This window comes from Toxotes jaculatrix, chromosome 7 (genome assembly GCF_017976425.1).
Source record: "Toxotes jaculatrix isolate fToxJac2 chromosome 7, fToxJac2.pri, whole genome shotgun sequence".
Lineage (NCBI taxonomy): Eukaryota > Metazoa > Chordata > Actinopteri > Toxotidae > Toxotes > Toxotes jaculatrix.
The window spans coordinates 18,895,980-18,910,915 of record NC_054400.1 but is presented as its reverse complement, the minus strand read 5'-3'; the positions used below and the strand labels follow the sequence as shown (position 1 = coordinate 18,910,915).

The 14,936-nt window shown below is 41.6% G+C and overlaps 1 protein-coding gene across 2 annotated transcripts in view; it reads right to left on the bottom strand.

The window, feature by feature from the left end:
* Positions 1–3,363, bottom strand: part of tcf7l1b (transcription factor 7 like 1b) — a 32,143-nt gene extending 28,780 nt beyond the window's left edge. For both annotated transcript variants that reach the window (XM_041042295.1, XM_041042296.1), the window contains exons 1-3: positions 2,372–3,363; positions 2,163–2,235; positions 1,923–2,050 (exon numbers count right to left, since the gene is read on the bottom strand). In XM_041042295.1, the coding sequence (XP_040898229.1) occupies positions 1,923–2,050; positions 2,163–2,235; positions 2,372–2,557 (387 nt within the window). In that variant the 5' untranslated portion in view covers positions 2,558–3,363. The remainder of the gene's footprint in view (positions 1–1,922; positions 2,051–2,162; positions 2,236–2,371) is intronic.
* Positions 3,364–14,936: the final 11,573 nt, after the last annotated feature.

Sequence of the window (14,936 nt, the reverse complement as noted above, 5' to 3'; positions counted from 1 at the left end):
GTCCCATTGACCTCATTCTTTTTTTTTTCTAATGTGGAGGATTACACCTCCTAATTTTGAATCCTCTCCAAATTATTTGTTACTTTGCAATTTTCAACTTTGTTTTGTTAGAAAAAAAAACACAAGGAAGTGAGAGGCCCTCATACCGCAGACACAAGACTAAACAAAGCAGAGACGAGATAACAGACTGCCACAAAATAAGTCAATTACAGAGCAAACCTAGGAGCCCCCTTGTTATACCAAAAATGGCTACCAAAGTTTCCCTGCAAAAATCACTCAGAAAAAGTACAAAAATATAATGATGACATTATTCCTACGAAACCCTGGTGGTCAAAGGCAATGAGGTAGACGGTCTACACAGTGGTATGTATCACCTAGTGTGAGCAGAGTAGCCATTTAGTTAATGAGCCCCAATGGAGACCTCCAATGAAGCCATCAAGACTGCTCAGAATAACAATGGTCAACTAACGCCTTTCTAATTGAATGGAAGATACAGGGAGGCGAGGGGAGTGGGCCTGGAACAGTGAAAAGGAGACAGAAAAAGGGGGGAGTGGGTGGGAGAGGAGGAGGAGGAGAGGGGTGAGGGGGGGTCTTTTCAGTCAGATGCCTGCCAGGCCTTAACGAAAGTACTTGTTTTTCGGTGGGGGTGATGTGACATGCATTGGGGGATGGACGTGCTAGAAAGAACGCAGCTCACCAGCAGGGATTATTTCAAGGAAGTTTGCATAGTCCCATTTAAATTATATTTAATGGTCTACCATTCCAAAATGTGTTGGTTAAATTGCCTGAAGTCTTGCACGTTGGATGAAGTATCCAACGTGACCTTTTTATGTTCAGTGTTCTTTAACCTTAGCGTGGGATTTTTTCTCTTGTGAATTTCCTTATGTGGCCTCATTAGTCATGTCTGCATCATTGCTAACTAATTATTGTAAATTCTCAGCACTTCTCTAACCCACTGTTAGCCACTTTAAAACTGGATATTTATAGCCTGATAACAATTACACTGGAATAATTTAATACACAGTAGGAGCAAACAAACCAATGCAACAACTTTTTACGACTTCATAAACAACTGGTGTGATGCAGCCATGCAACAAGTAAATGAAGCTTTGCAAACTCTGCAGCAACAACAACAACTTAAGACTTTCAACCCTATCCAGATTTTAAAAGTCTTCGGACAAACGGCTGTCATGGGCATTGCATGGAAATGCCTCCCATGTGTGTCAAAGTGAGGTATTACATTGTTGTTACTGCAGGATATGACTTAATGTTTCAGCGTCTTCTTTTCAATTTTCAGCACAGAATGTGTGCACAAAGGCCCTAGGGTCTAAAATACACTAAGGTGATAGTCTGTAAACTAAAGAAACACCTCCCTTAATACACCCAAAGTGCAAAAAAAAGGGAAGGCAATTTAGTGGGAGGAGGCCAACTTAAAAATATCCTGCAATTCTAAAATAAATTTCAGATAAATGCTGGCGCATACACTGCAAAATATAAGTCCCTTTAGGAGAATAACAGTGACAGCACATAGGATGAAATCAGCTTTAGTCAAGCAAGTCACAATAAAGTATATAATCAAGGTGCAGTGTGAGCACTTGCAGAGCATTTTCGGTAAGGAATTGCCATAAATCATTCAAATATCATAAAGAACGACCAATGTGTCTGAACTTTGAGCCGAATGAGAAGTTGTCGAATGCAAGCCTTGTCGAGGGTGGGTGGCAGGGAGAAATTTATATCCCCAAAAAGAACAAAGAAGTAGTTAGTACTCCTTGAGAGGCCACTCGGAGGGAATATGGCGGTCTGGCAGTGCACAAGGAACTTTTACGCACGGCCAGAGTTTTTTTTTTTTCTTTCTTTCTTGACGAGTACGACAGGAATAAAGTAAAGAGAGTAAAGAGTGGCATATCCACAGCGACACTTACTGTTCTCGCGCTGGGAGACAGTGAACCATTGGATAGGTAGGGGTTGGTGAGGTCTGGGATCATGAGAAACGGGTAGCCAGGATAGTGAGGACTCTTAAAAAAGCCACCATCTTGCTGCCTTCTCAGTGCTGCATGGATAAAGAAAAGTCAGGGTTAATAAATGGCACACAAACGACATAATTGTCAGCTACAGTACACAGAGTACTATGAGTACTTTTGTTTGTTTATTTATTTTTTTACCTTCACTGAAGTAGTCTCTTGTTTTCTCATAACTTTCTGTGTCGGGTCTGGTTTGGGGGCGCCTCTCTGCTTGCTGACAAGGAGAGAATACACACACGCACACACACACACGGAGGGGAAGAAACTATTGAAACTTTCAACACCATTAAATTACATCTGTGTTCATGCTGAGCAGGTTGGAGAACGTGTTATATGTGCGGTATCCTCACCTCTGAGTCTGATGAGCTGCTGTTGTTTTCCGACTCGTTCACTAAGGAGGATTTCACATCATCCAAATCCCTTTCCGCCGATACGTTTTCAGAGATCTTTTCCTCCTGTTCCCCTTCGTCTTTAAACGATATCATTTCATCATTGGCCCCCAAATCATCCCCACCGCCGCCGTTCAACTGTGGCATTTTGGCAGAACACTTGGACGTGTTATCGAGGAAGAGGGAAAAAACTGTCGCAACAACAATTGACTTTTCTTTTTTTTTTTTATCAGATCAGTGTAGTCCAAGCGAGCCACTGGAGTCGTGAACCAACTACAAGAAACTGTTCATGTTTCAAAACTCCCTTTTCATCCCCTGAACGTGGTCCCGTGGTCCATGGCGAGCCTCGCAACAACAATAATCCACAGTTAAAAGTTACAACAGAGGCGCTGATAGAAAATAACGATGAATATTTGGCGTCAGTGGCCGGATGCGCAGCGACTTGGCAAAGTTTCGTCTCCTTCGCAGCTTGTGGACAACTTGTGGCCCCTGTGTGTGTCTCTCCTTGTTGTGCTGCTGAGGAATGGGGACTCTCTCTCCTCCTCTTACGGATCCCGGGGACCACATAAACTAAAGTCCAAGCGACGGAGAGGTTACTCGAGGAAGAGAAGCGCGTCCGATTTCATCTCCTTATATCCATGTGAAAGAAAACAATGGCTTGAGTTAGGAAAAAAAAAGAAAGAAAGAAAAGAAAGACAGTAAAAAACAAGAGACGATCGGGCTGCAGTTTTCTTCACTTCTGACTCGCTTGCTTTCCCCCCACACACACACAGAAGTTTACAGCGACGCCTCGTTTTTTCCCCCCAAACAAACACAAAGCTCATAAACTGAAAGAGAAATAATACTACTACTACTAATAAAAAAAAAACCCGGTGCAAAAATATCAGTTTTTCTTTTCAGCTGGACGTGGTCGTCCTTTCCCTCCACATTGCTGCCGGGGAATGCGCCCTGAAAACTACTTGGTTGTTCAAGTGGAAGAAAAGCGCAGCCCGTCCGAAGAGGAGGAGTTTGCGCTGAAAACCGACACTTCATTCACCACCAAGTAGATCAGCTATTCTTAACCCTCAAGCCACCAACGCACAGCCACCGCAACACAATGAAATAATCGGGGGGCATTTTAACAGAATGGAAGAGGGTTTGTACATGGAGAAGTACAACAACCAAAAAAATGAATAACACAGTTTGGAATCATTATTACTGCTGCTATTATTATTATTGTTATTGTTATTATTATTATTATTAGTAGTAGTAGTAGTAGAAGTAGCATCACAGAATTACAGAAATGAACAATCCCTTAACAAATGAGCATATACACAAACGATGCGTATGTTTTCTTAGAGTTTGCGTAAACTTGAGCAGCCGTCTATCACAGTGTCACCAGCCAGTGTCTCCAGTACTGTGAAGGCGAGCACTACCAAGCAAGACCACACCGCCTCCATCTGTGTGAAAATGACAGGCCACACTTTCAGTGAGAAAGTCATAATTACACACTGCCATTTAAATTGCACGTCTGCTTGTCCTGAAACAATACGCTGGGAAAGACAAAGCTCAATAACACCTGGGATAAGCATGGTCTATTATGGCACAACTAGTGGCATGACAGAGTGAGGCAACAAGCCTATGAACATCCAGGACAAGCCTGGCTCACTTTTTTTTTTCTCTCTCAGGCTTTCTTTCACTCAGTCTCTGGCCCCATTGTTGATTTGAGGAACAGGATTGGAGGCCCGGTTTTGCAAGCAGTCTTGGAAGAACAAGGGAAGTGGTTACAACTCTTTTTTTTTCCCTTTTTTTTCTTTTTTTCTAGTTCCTGTGGAGTAGTGGAGTAACCTACACACATCTGAATCACTGGGTGTTTTTAAATACATGAAAAAGAAATGTAGTGTTTGCTCATAAAGCATGCTAACAAACTTGCAAAGTTTTCCAAGGTGTAACCCACATAAGTAAACTGATAAGTTTTATTCTTTTAGAACATGGTCTACCTTCACCTTTCTCAGTCTAAATCCGCTGGACCTCAGACTTTACTTTACCTCTGATGCAATTCGACAGGCTTCCCCTGTTTGAGAAAAGAAGTCACTGATGTTGTTGACTGCGTGTCAGCAGGCTGAGGGCTGACTGACAATTCAGCAGTGTCTCCACGGGCCTCATTAGATCCCCACTCCTCCTGGGTGTTTGTGTGTGTGTGTGTGTGCGCACGTGTCAGTGTGTGTATTTGTATTCCGTTAAAAGCAACATATAGTTGCATACTGCATCTTCTATGAACTGCATGCAGGGTAGTTATAAATAGTGGGTTTCTTACACACAGAAAAACACAGGTTTGCACTTGCATGCACACACACACACACACAAACACACACACAGGTGAATATTTGCCCTCAGGGCTACACATCATTGTTTTTCTTGGCCACAGCATGCAGAGAATGAAACACATTGCATTTTCCAAATGATGCTCGGACTAGCTGTTCATCTTGTTCATCCGAATTCATGGTGCAACCCTTTAGTTTGACACCGATCTCCGGTATATTTTTCCATACCGTAAACCAACACAAAATACAGAAAATACAGAATACAGTTTTTTTTTTCTAAATGTATCACACGTCAGAGATGCAGTGGACTGTGCATGTCCCAGCAGGTGCAGTTACAATTATTCAGTGCTCATGCACCATAGCCTTATAAATGATTAATAAAGAAATCAAATATTAAAACAAGTCAACACAGAAAAATAATAATGACATGCTAAAGCGAGCTGCTGAACAGGAATATCTCTTAAATACTGACATTTCTCACACACTTATAAGTTTCAGCAGCGTGCTATTAGGTGCCATTGGCATGTGGTAAGTAGACTGTCGTTCGCAGCATAGCCTAAGCTGTAACAGCACAGTGAGATATAACACTTCTGTGATAAATAAAATAAAATAGAAAAATTTAAAAAACAGTATATCTGAAGTGTTTTATTCCAAAGTGAGAGAGGAGGCCATTGTTTCAATAACAAAATTGTGTCTATTGTCATAAAACAATTGCTGGCATTAAAATAGGGCATATTAATTGGTGCTTTTAACTTTGCTTGGAAAGCGTAATTATTTTGTGGAAAGACACATACATACATACATACATATTTATTTATTTGGATTTATTCATCTAACCAGCTGCACACTGGCTTTTTGGAAAATCTGACAATCAAATATTTGTTGAAAATGAATGTTTGTTTATTTTTATTTCCTTTATATTTACCTATGTATCCATCCCTTCTTCCTATCACTGCCTTGTTAGAGTAGGATTGGTTTTAACTGGGAGCTGATGAGGGGTCAGAAGAGATGCGAACAGCCACAATCTTAGCCTGGGGGCAGATCGACTGGTGGCCAGAAAATTTATTCAGAGGGTGCTGTCCCTGCATCTGCCTTACTTTGAAGTTGCTCTCTCAACTCTGGCTGGCTTGTCGTACGTGCCTGTGTGTTCTTTTTTTTTTTTTTGCCTCACTAAAGAGAGTGCAAAAAAAAAAGCAGCGATGGAGCACTCCTGTGTGTCTATATACGCGTGTGTGTTTCTCCATGTGATGTGTGTTTGTGCCAGAGTGTGCTTGGATATGTTTGTGTGGCTCTGTGTGTGTGTGTGTGTGTGCGCATGTGTGCGTGTGTTTGAGAGACGGTGAGAGTGGAAGAGGGAAAGCAGGAGCGGGAGGAGAGAGAGGGAGAGATTCTGTGTGCCAATCCATACTCGCTTTGGAGAATTCAAGGTCATCCTTTCATGTTTTGCCAACCATCGGTCAATCAGTTTCCAATCAAAGTGGTGCTTAATTCAGCAGTAATTCCCATCTCCTCATCACGTTTTCGCCTCACTGTTTCAGAGGTGTTAAAGCAGTTCCCTTGTCTTCTCTCTGATCTGCTGCAGTGTGTCCAACATGTCTTGCCAGGCCAAACCCTCCCTGTCAAGCTCTCTAATAATACTAGTTAAAGTGTGTGGAGGACATGTCAGATCACACAATGAGCTCCTACTGCTTCCATCTATCTCACTTCAGGAGATTTAGGTATAACTTGATTGTCTTTGAAGCATACCCAAGTCATGTTTTTTCATTAATCCAAAGAGCCCACCAGAATGTCTCCATTTGGTTTTGTACATCTTATATTTTGTGAGATGGAGCAAAAAAATGGTCAAAACAAACCTAGATGCTTTATTTATAGTACGTCCAGAAAATATTAAGAGCCCTTCACATTTTGCAGCCTTATGGTAAAATGGTTCAAATTCAAGTTTTTTCCCTCATCACTCTACACTGAGCACCCCATAGTGACAAAGTAAAAACAGAATTTTAGATTTTTTTTTATCAAAAAAGAAAAACTGAGATATCACATTGATATAAGTATTCAGACCTTTTGCTATGACACTTGAAATTTAGCTCAGTTGCCTCCCATTTCTGCTGATTACTTTTGAGGTGTTTCTACACTTTAATTGGAGTCTGTGGTAAATTCAACTGATTGAACATGATTTGGAAAGGCACACAGCTCTCTATGTATGCTGTCACAGTTAGCAATGCATATCAGAGCAAAAACCAAGCCATGAGGTAACTTCATGCAGAGCTCAGAGACAGGTCTGTGTCAAAGCACAGATCTGAAGAAGGCTACAAAAATGCACTGTTCCCAAGAGCACAGAAGTTTGGAACAACCAGGACTCCTCCTGGAGCTGCCAAACTGAGCAATCAGGGGACAAGGGCCTCGGTAAGAGAGATGACTAAGGACTCTATGGTAGGTAGGTCGAACTACAGAGATCCCGTGTGGAGATGGGAGAAACTTCCAGAAGGATAACCATCACCACAGCTCTCCACCAATCCAGGCTTTATGGCAGAGTGTCCAGACTAAGCCTCTCCTCAGGGGAAGACACTTGAAACCTGCTAGGAGGTTTCAAGTCAAATCACCTAAAGGACTCTCATACCCCAAGAAACATAGCTCTCTGGTCTGATGAAGCTAAAACTGAATTCTAAACATCAAGTCTGGGGAAAACCAGGCACCACCCATCACATGCCCAGTGGTGGTGGTAGCATCATACTGTGGGGGTGTTTTTCAGCAGCAGGGACAGGGACACTGATCGGTATTGAGGGTAAGCTGAACAGAGAAAAGTACAGAGATATCCTTAATAAAAACCTGGTTCAGAGGATCTAAGACTGGGCCCAAGGTTCACGTTCCAACAGGACAATGACTGTAAGAATGCAGCCAAGACAGCACAGCAGTGGCTAAGGGACAACTCTGTAAATGTCCTTGTGTGTGGCCCAGCCAGAGCCCTGACTTATCAAACTCTCTCTGGAGAGCTGAAAAAGTCTGTCCACCTCTGGTCCCCATCCAACCTGACAGAGCCTGAGAGGATCTGCAGAAAAGAATGGCAGAAAATCCCCAGATCCAGGTGTACAAAGCTTGTCGCGTCATACCCACGAAGACTTGAGGCTGTAATCACTGCCAAAAGTACTTCAACTAAGTACTGGGTAAAGGGTCTTAATACATACTGTATGTCAATGTGATATCTCAGTTTTTCTTTTTTAATAAATTTGCAAAAAATTCTAAGATTTTCAGTTTGTCATGATAGAGTTCTGAGTGTAGATTGACAAGGAAAAAATGAACTTGAACTAATTTAGCACAAGGCTGCAACATAACAAAATGCTGTAAAAGTGAAGGGGTCTTAATATTTATTTACTGAATAGACAGTATATAAAACATTTTGCAATCCACTTGTTTCTTGCTGTATATAATCCAAAAAAAAAAAGGACAGATCCAGTCATTGCTTTGATTCATCTGTGACATCCCAAGATGCATTTCTCTGATCTGACCCAATTTATTCAAGTTTCTTTCCCACATTACAGAAGGATCAACAGATTTAAAAGAAAGAAAACAAAACATTTGTCTCTTCGACCAAAGGGCAGGATCCAGTGCAGACAAACCTACACAACTCTTTTACATCACCACGCTGCCATATTACCTCACCTCCTCAGTCATCATACTAAGTATGGATGGGAGTGCCTCATGCAATCATGGATCTCACAAAAATAACCTCATATCCGTTTTAATCCGCAGAAAGGTCCCCTTTCCAGGCTGGTATGGGCGTATATGGCATTTAAGACTGTGTGAGGATATGATTAGATGACAGTTTTTATTGCCTAAAGGGTGTAACTGAAACACTAAACTGTGCAGAGAAGGGAAAATAAAAGACTGTGTTGCAAAGTTTTTATTCCTGCCTTTCTCCTTTCCTCTGGTGTTTTGTTGCATTTTGTAGGATCCTTTTTCCAGAAGGGTCTTGGTTTTGGGACAAGAAAGTGTTCGTCTGCAGAAAAAAAAAAAAGACACTCAACTTAATGAAATGAGTGTTGACTCTGCTTACTTCTACGTGATCCAATTAGAAATGTGACAATAAGTCATTCAGTGAGGCGCAGACTGACTTAACACATTTCTATCCAGCACTTCAGCTGCTTAGACAGACACGAGGAACAATAATGAATGAATGAGTGAACAAATGAAAGACTTAATAATTACCTTAAGGCTAATCAGTGCTGCTCGCGTAAAGCGTATAAGATTGTAAGATTTAAAAGACATAAAAAATGTCCAGGTACCCCAGTGCGGATTTACATGCTTGCGGAGAAGTGCTCACTCACGCCTCTTGACTGAAATACATGTTCATGTTTTTCTGTATTGCAGAGGATGCTTTTAAGGAGCATTATTTCTGAGAACTTCAAAGCCTGCCAAAAGCACTCTCCTTTTGGAGTGTGCAGCAGCTTGAAAATGTACTTATATTTTCCAAATGGACAGGAAGAGGCCCTCACTGGTATTGAGGTGATGCTAATGCAATGTGGCTCTAGTTTTCAGTGTAACTCGGTTTACGGCCCAAAAATACAGCCTGTATTAAATACTATTAATCTTTTATGGGGTTGATTTTATATTAGCTTTAATTTCCCATAATTTTAATTACAAGAAGACAAACATACTCTTTATTTTGCTGTGTCTATATGGAGATCTGTCTTTTATGGTTTAAGGGAAAAAAACAAGCGCAGCCAACAATGCCAACAGGTCCTCGTGGACACTATTTACTATGTACAGCTCTGTAACTACCATAATTGTCCCCAAAGCCTCAGTCAGACTCTTTCCAGATGCTGCTTCCAGGCTTTTCTGCTATCGCCTGGTTTTATTGATCCAGTTAACATTAACGCTCGCAAGGTCACAGTCTTCAACTGTCTGTGTTTTCTCAGCTGAGGACGCATTGCACCGCTCCTCAGAGGATTGGAGATTCTTTCCTGTGATGTAAACCCTGCCCAAGTGAGAGGCTGTTGACTTTATTTAATATGTCCGCCAGATTTTTTATGAGCATTTCGCAAATGAAATGGTTTGCATTATGCGTGAACCATACGTTCCGCAGAGGCATGCACGGCTGCAGACAGCTGGAAGTAACTTGAGCCCCTCGGTCACTTATCAGCCCTGGCATCCCTGCCATTTCCCATAGCCATCTTCAAGCCAGAAGAATCCAGCCATTGTTTTCATCTCTGTGGGCCCTGTGTTAACTCAGCAGTGCCTCGCTGATTGTTGCAGAGATATTAAAGAAAATGGTAGATTTGTCTTTGTCCATATAACCCTGTCTTGTGACATCCAAGCTCTTACTCTGTGTGTTTGTGTGTTGAGGGGTTTCTACTCGATGCAGTTGTAGAGAGCAGCTGCACCTGCCCTGTATGTCAACAACAGGGTCTGGAGCTGACACTCAAGAAGAGAGGTGGCTTTCACACCACTGGCCTCACTGAAGCTGCTTACTTTCCAAAGACAACAATGACCACGCTGCTCGGCTGCGCCACGGATCTTTTAGGCTCTATAGGCTTGGCGCCTGGTCTGTGTGGCCTCGAGATTATCTCCCGACTGAGCCCTCTACATACAAGCTTATTGGACTTCCTCACGTCCTCTTGTTTTTGTGGCTCTAAAGTTTCCAGGATGCTTTCTGACTGTCTGTTTTACACATAGAGACAGGATTCCCCGTGGGGGTTGTTAGGAGGTTACAGGGGGGTAGTAAAAGGGTCAGGGAGAAACTGTCAGTCTATTTCCTTTCTCTGGCCTTGGGAAACTGCACCACAAGTCTTTTGCATATTTTTAGCGTCCTTGCTGGTTTTTGTCTGTGTATCCACAGGAGAAGATAAAGCTATTCCTATTCCATGTGGACTTTTGTTTTTCACATGGATTACTTATTATTAGTGTTGTCTTTTTGGTTCCTTTTTTTTTTTTTTTTTTTTTAACTTTCTCTAGCTATACAATGACCATGTCCAGCACATAATCTGTCAGAATAATGTACAAGGTCTGGAAACCATCATCTTTATGTGTTGGTCTGCAAATCTCCCTTCCATAGAATTACTGCACAACCCTCGGCTCGTGATTGCCTCATACTTGAATGTCTACAGCTGGTTGTGTGTGTGTGCACAATCACAGGAGGCAAGGGTTGCTGTGGAGGAAAAAGAAATGTGTGCATGTATGTGTATGTATTATGTTTCATAATATATTTTTACAGTGATATTGCTCTTTTGAGTTTCTACCAAAGTTTCTACACTTTAATTTGAATTTACTGACATCAGTGATGAGGAGACTGAGAACTGCCATGTCCAACAAAATAGCCCTTAGCTCAGTTAGATTAGATCACTTGTAAGGGCTGAGGTAATTTGGGTTAAAATGTATTCTTGTTTCTAAGCAGTGAGAGAGTAAATACTATGTGTGAGTAACAGGAAAATGCTATCTGTACTTTGAATGCTGTTGTTAATGCAGGGGGTATAATAGGTGCCATGTTTTGCTGTTAGTGGATTGATGTCCTGGCAGTGTACTCTCTGAGAGGAAAGGAGCCGTGCTGATCAGATGCATCTGAACTCGGAGAACTGAAAATTGACATGATTATGGAGGACCTTTAGCAAAAAAAAAAAAGAGAAAGAGAGAGAGAAAAGCATTTGAAGAGAAATGGCATGAGATAGGGTTAGATAATTTAAGCAAAGGGCAAAACCCACCTCCCTTTGCTCCAAGGTCAGGGCAGATATTGAGTGACTGCATTCAGACGAGAGAGTGAGCTTTCATAAACCTGCCGGGTAGTCATGCTCATTTACATTCAGAGAGCATTTACTAGGAATTACCTGAGCGGTGCCACTGCCCAGATAATATTGCTCACAGACATGTCTTACCTGCTGCACCACATTTCTTCCTGTGTTATCTCTAGGTGCATCAAAACCTCTCTCTCTCTCTTTCTCTCTCTGTGCAGCTCATTCCTTCTTGTATAAATGTCTAGCTATTCATCTGCGGTTGTTAAAATAGCTGCTGTATGCCTGTGTTAAATAATTCCAGCATAACTAAACCACTGTACATGTTGCTCCACACAGTTTACATCAAATTTTTACCACCAAAGCTATTATCATTCTTTGCATTCTGGCGACAGTTGATGTTTGTGTTGTCACTTATGTGCTTCAGTATCATACTGTAAGTGCTGCTAGCACCGTATGGCTTTGGAAATAGACTGTGGTAAGAAAACAGAATTCAGTCTTAAGAAAAAGAGCTACTGTTAAAAAAAAACAGTTAGTGAAGACCACCTTGAAGATATTACATTTACATAATAAGTGTGTTCAACCACATTATCTTAACCAGACTGTTGTTCTTACTTTCTAATTCCACAATACAATTATCACTCAGTGAATGGGGAGGTACGTGCCAATAAAAATAAGTCATTTCTGTTTTTGCTCTGGCCCACCTCTCCATAATGCTCGACTCTGCAGCTGCACCGCGCTGTGGAAAACAAACAGCGCAGTGCAGCTGGGCTCCTCAAGACAGCAAAAGGGGAATTTTAATCCCATTTTTTTTTTCATTTGGCACCAGTGAGATTTATTTGGTCATAAAGAAAGGAAAAGCACCCCACCATCTGAGAGGGATTGGGAAGTGAGAGCGCAAATTATGCCAGAACCCCAACAGAAACACAACAGGCCAGGAAATGAATCCCCAACAGGTCAAAGTGCTCAAAACACAGAGGAGTCTAATTAACTCCGACGGTGACACATTACTGGGATACCTGGACAGCTAAGATCAGCCTGACACACTCACAGAGAACACTGAGAGTCAACTAAAAATATGCAGAAGCAAAGATTTTTACAGTGATATCATTCACAGTAACAGTTTTATCACTGTGAGGCACATACGTACAACAGCCAAAGGCTAACCTACACGTGTCTCTCATCCATTCCCTGCAGCGTGGTCTGAAAACAAACTATGCAGAGAGCCTCAAACCATTTCCAGCTGTCACGTCCCTGCTCCAGTATAGCTCCTAACCTGATATGACAGGGCAAGACGAGGTGAGGGTGAGGCCTCGAGGAAGATTCATAACATGTAACTCAAACTATGAGCATTATATCCATAATTGCCTGTGGTTGAAAAATGAGGATGGCCGTGTGCTGCACCTATTGTCTCTCATGTTACCTTTATTAACTTCTCATCTTACAACAGACACTACAAGTCTTCGCACATGCAACAACAAGGCTGAGAATAATGAAAACTCACAATTATGAAGTGGCAGAATGGAACTATGTACATTTATTCAGGTATTTTTAATTGAGTGCTTCCATTTTGTGTGCCGTAACTTTTCAGAGGTAAATATTGTACTTTTTGCTTCACTGCACAGTGACAAATTACTTTGCTAATTAATATTTTACTTACAAAACTGTACATACAACATTGCTACATATTAAACTACCCAACAGTATGTTAGACTATCTGTTAATTGTTTGAACTAAACATTAAAGGAGACAAATACACACAAATGTGAAGGCTCACAGCCTTTACGTGGCTGTCGAAGTGCTGTGGATAGCAATCCGTTTGTAAAAAAGCTGATAAATATGCAATGCAACAAGCATCTGGAATATTGTTCAAAGCTGCAGCTAGGTTAGCGCTATAAAAAAGATAAACGATTGTCCCTGTGAATGTCCAGAGAATAGCATGTCTACTCATCTTATTCCTCCAGTACGCTCACAGACAAGGACAGGCTGCAAGCCCCAAAGCTCGTTAGTTTAAGTGCAATAAAAAATTTAAAAAACAAAACAAAAAAAAAAAACATAAAACTATTTCTCAAAAACTTTAAAAATAAACTTCACAGGAAATATTGCATGAATGTACACAGACACAAGAACTTAAACTGATATACACCACAGCCGCTGCTGTCGGTTTGTGTGCAGTCTCAAGAGAGGTGCAACAAGTTTCCATTATGGCAGCATGGTGTCTCTGTTTTATTGTCATAAACGTCTGCTGTTCTGAGGCGACATATTTAATCGTGCTGCAAAAACAGCATTTATGTGGCTGTTAATGTGCCATCCTGTATAAAAGGTCACTGCAGTCAGAGGCATGTATTTGCTCCATAGTCTCAGTCACTGTTTAAGCTCTGTGGTTAAAGTGTAGCACTGGTGTGGTGAAAACGGTACAATACAACCACTCCTTTCTTGGCTGTTTTTTTTTTTTCCTTCTTTAATGGTATGCCTTACCCTCTGTTAGCTGCTTAGATTGAATTTCCCATTTTTGTATGGGAAAGCTTGTGGACCACAGCTTCCATTAAAGATATGCAAAGAACGCACGGAAGGAACAGAGCTCTACACATGTACTAAAGGCAATCAGGATGCTCAATATGAAATAGTCAGTCTGCACATTGTCCTGATTTCATTTCCTGAAACTCTCAGTAATGACTGGGATTTTGAATGAAAGACGGTGTGACAAGAGAGGGGAAAAAGAAGCAATTTTAATGTTTTGTTTCTTAAGGGCTGCGTGTGTGGAAGAGGTGGGGGTGAGCTCTTTATCATGCCTCACTATCCAACCTCTTACCTCCCCTTTTGGGCCTTTAGGAGCATCCTGTGACCCCCGACCTCCTGCACAATAGAGGCCAGGACGTTTCCCAGTGAGCAGCGATGGAGCCAACAACAGGAACATGAGGGGTGCTCCTGGGAAACAAACTGTTTATTGTGCAGCAGGATGGACAGCCCCCCCATGTCCCCAGTCACTTACTTTCACACACAATCATAGACACTAACCACACACCTCTGCACAGTAAAATGCTGTTAAGCAACAGGTGGCTGCTTTAATGCCTCTGAACCATGTAGCAACTGTTATATTCAAATGTCCCATATCTTCTGAAGACTGTGCATGTGTGTGTTTGGCAGTAACAAAGATGGATACCAGGATATTTCCGTGTCACCTAGACCAACTAAAAAGAGACTTTTTAAAAACTTTTTATTTATTTATTTATTTTTGTTAAATGAATCTACTTTCTTTCTTCATGTCCCAGGTCTCAGCCGGCAGAAAACCTTGTTTCAGCTCTCGCCTTCTCCTTCATTTCTGCACTGGCTCAGGCTGCAGATGATAAGTTTATATTTAGTCAGACTTTCTATTTGATAACAGTACCAAGCCATTTGTTGGTGCTGCCACTGCCTGTCTGTTTCAGAGGAAATCCCTCCTTTGTCTCTCAAGGAAGCTCAGCAAACTGGGAAAACCTGAATTTGTCATCAGAACTCAAACAG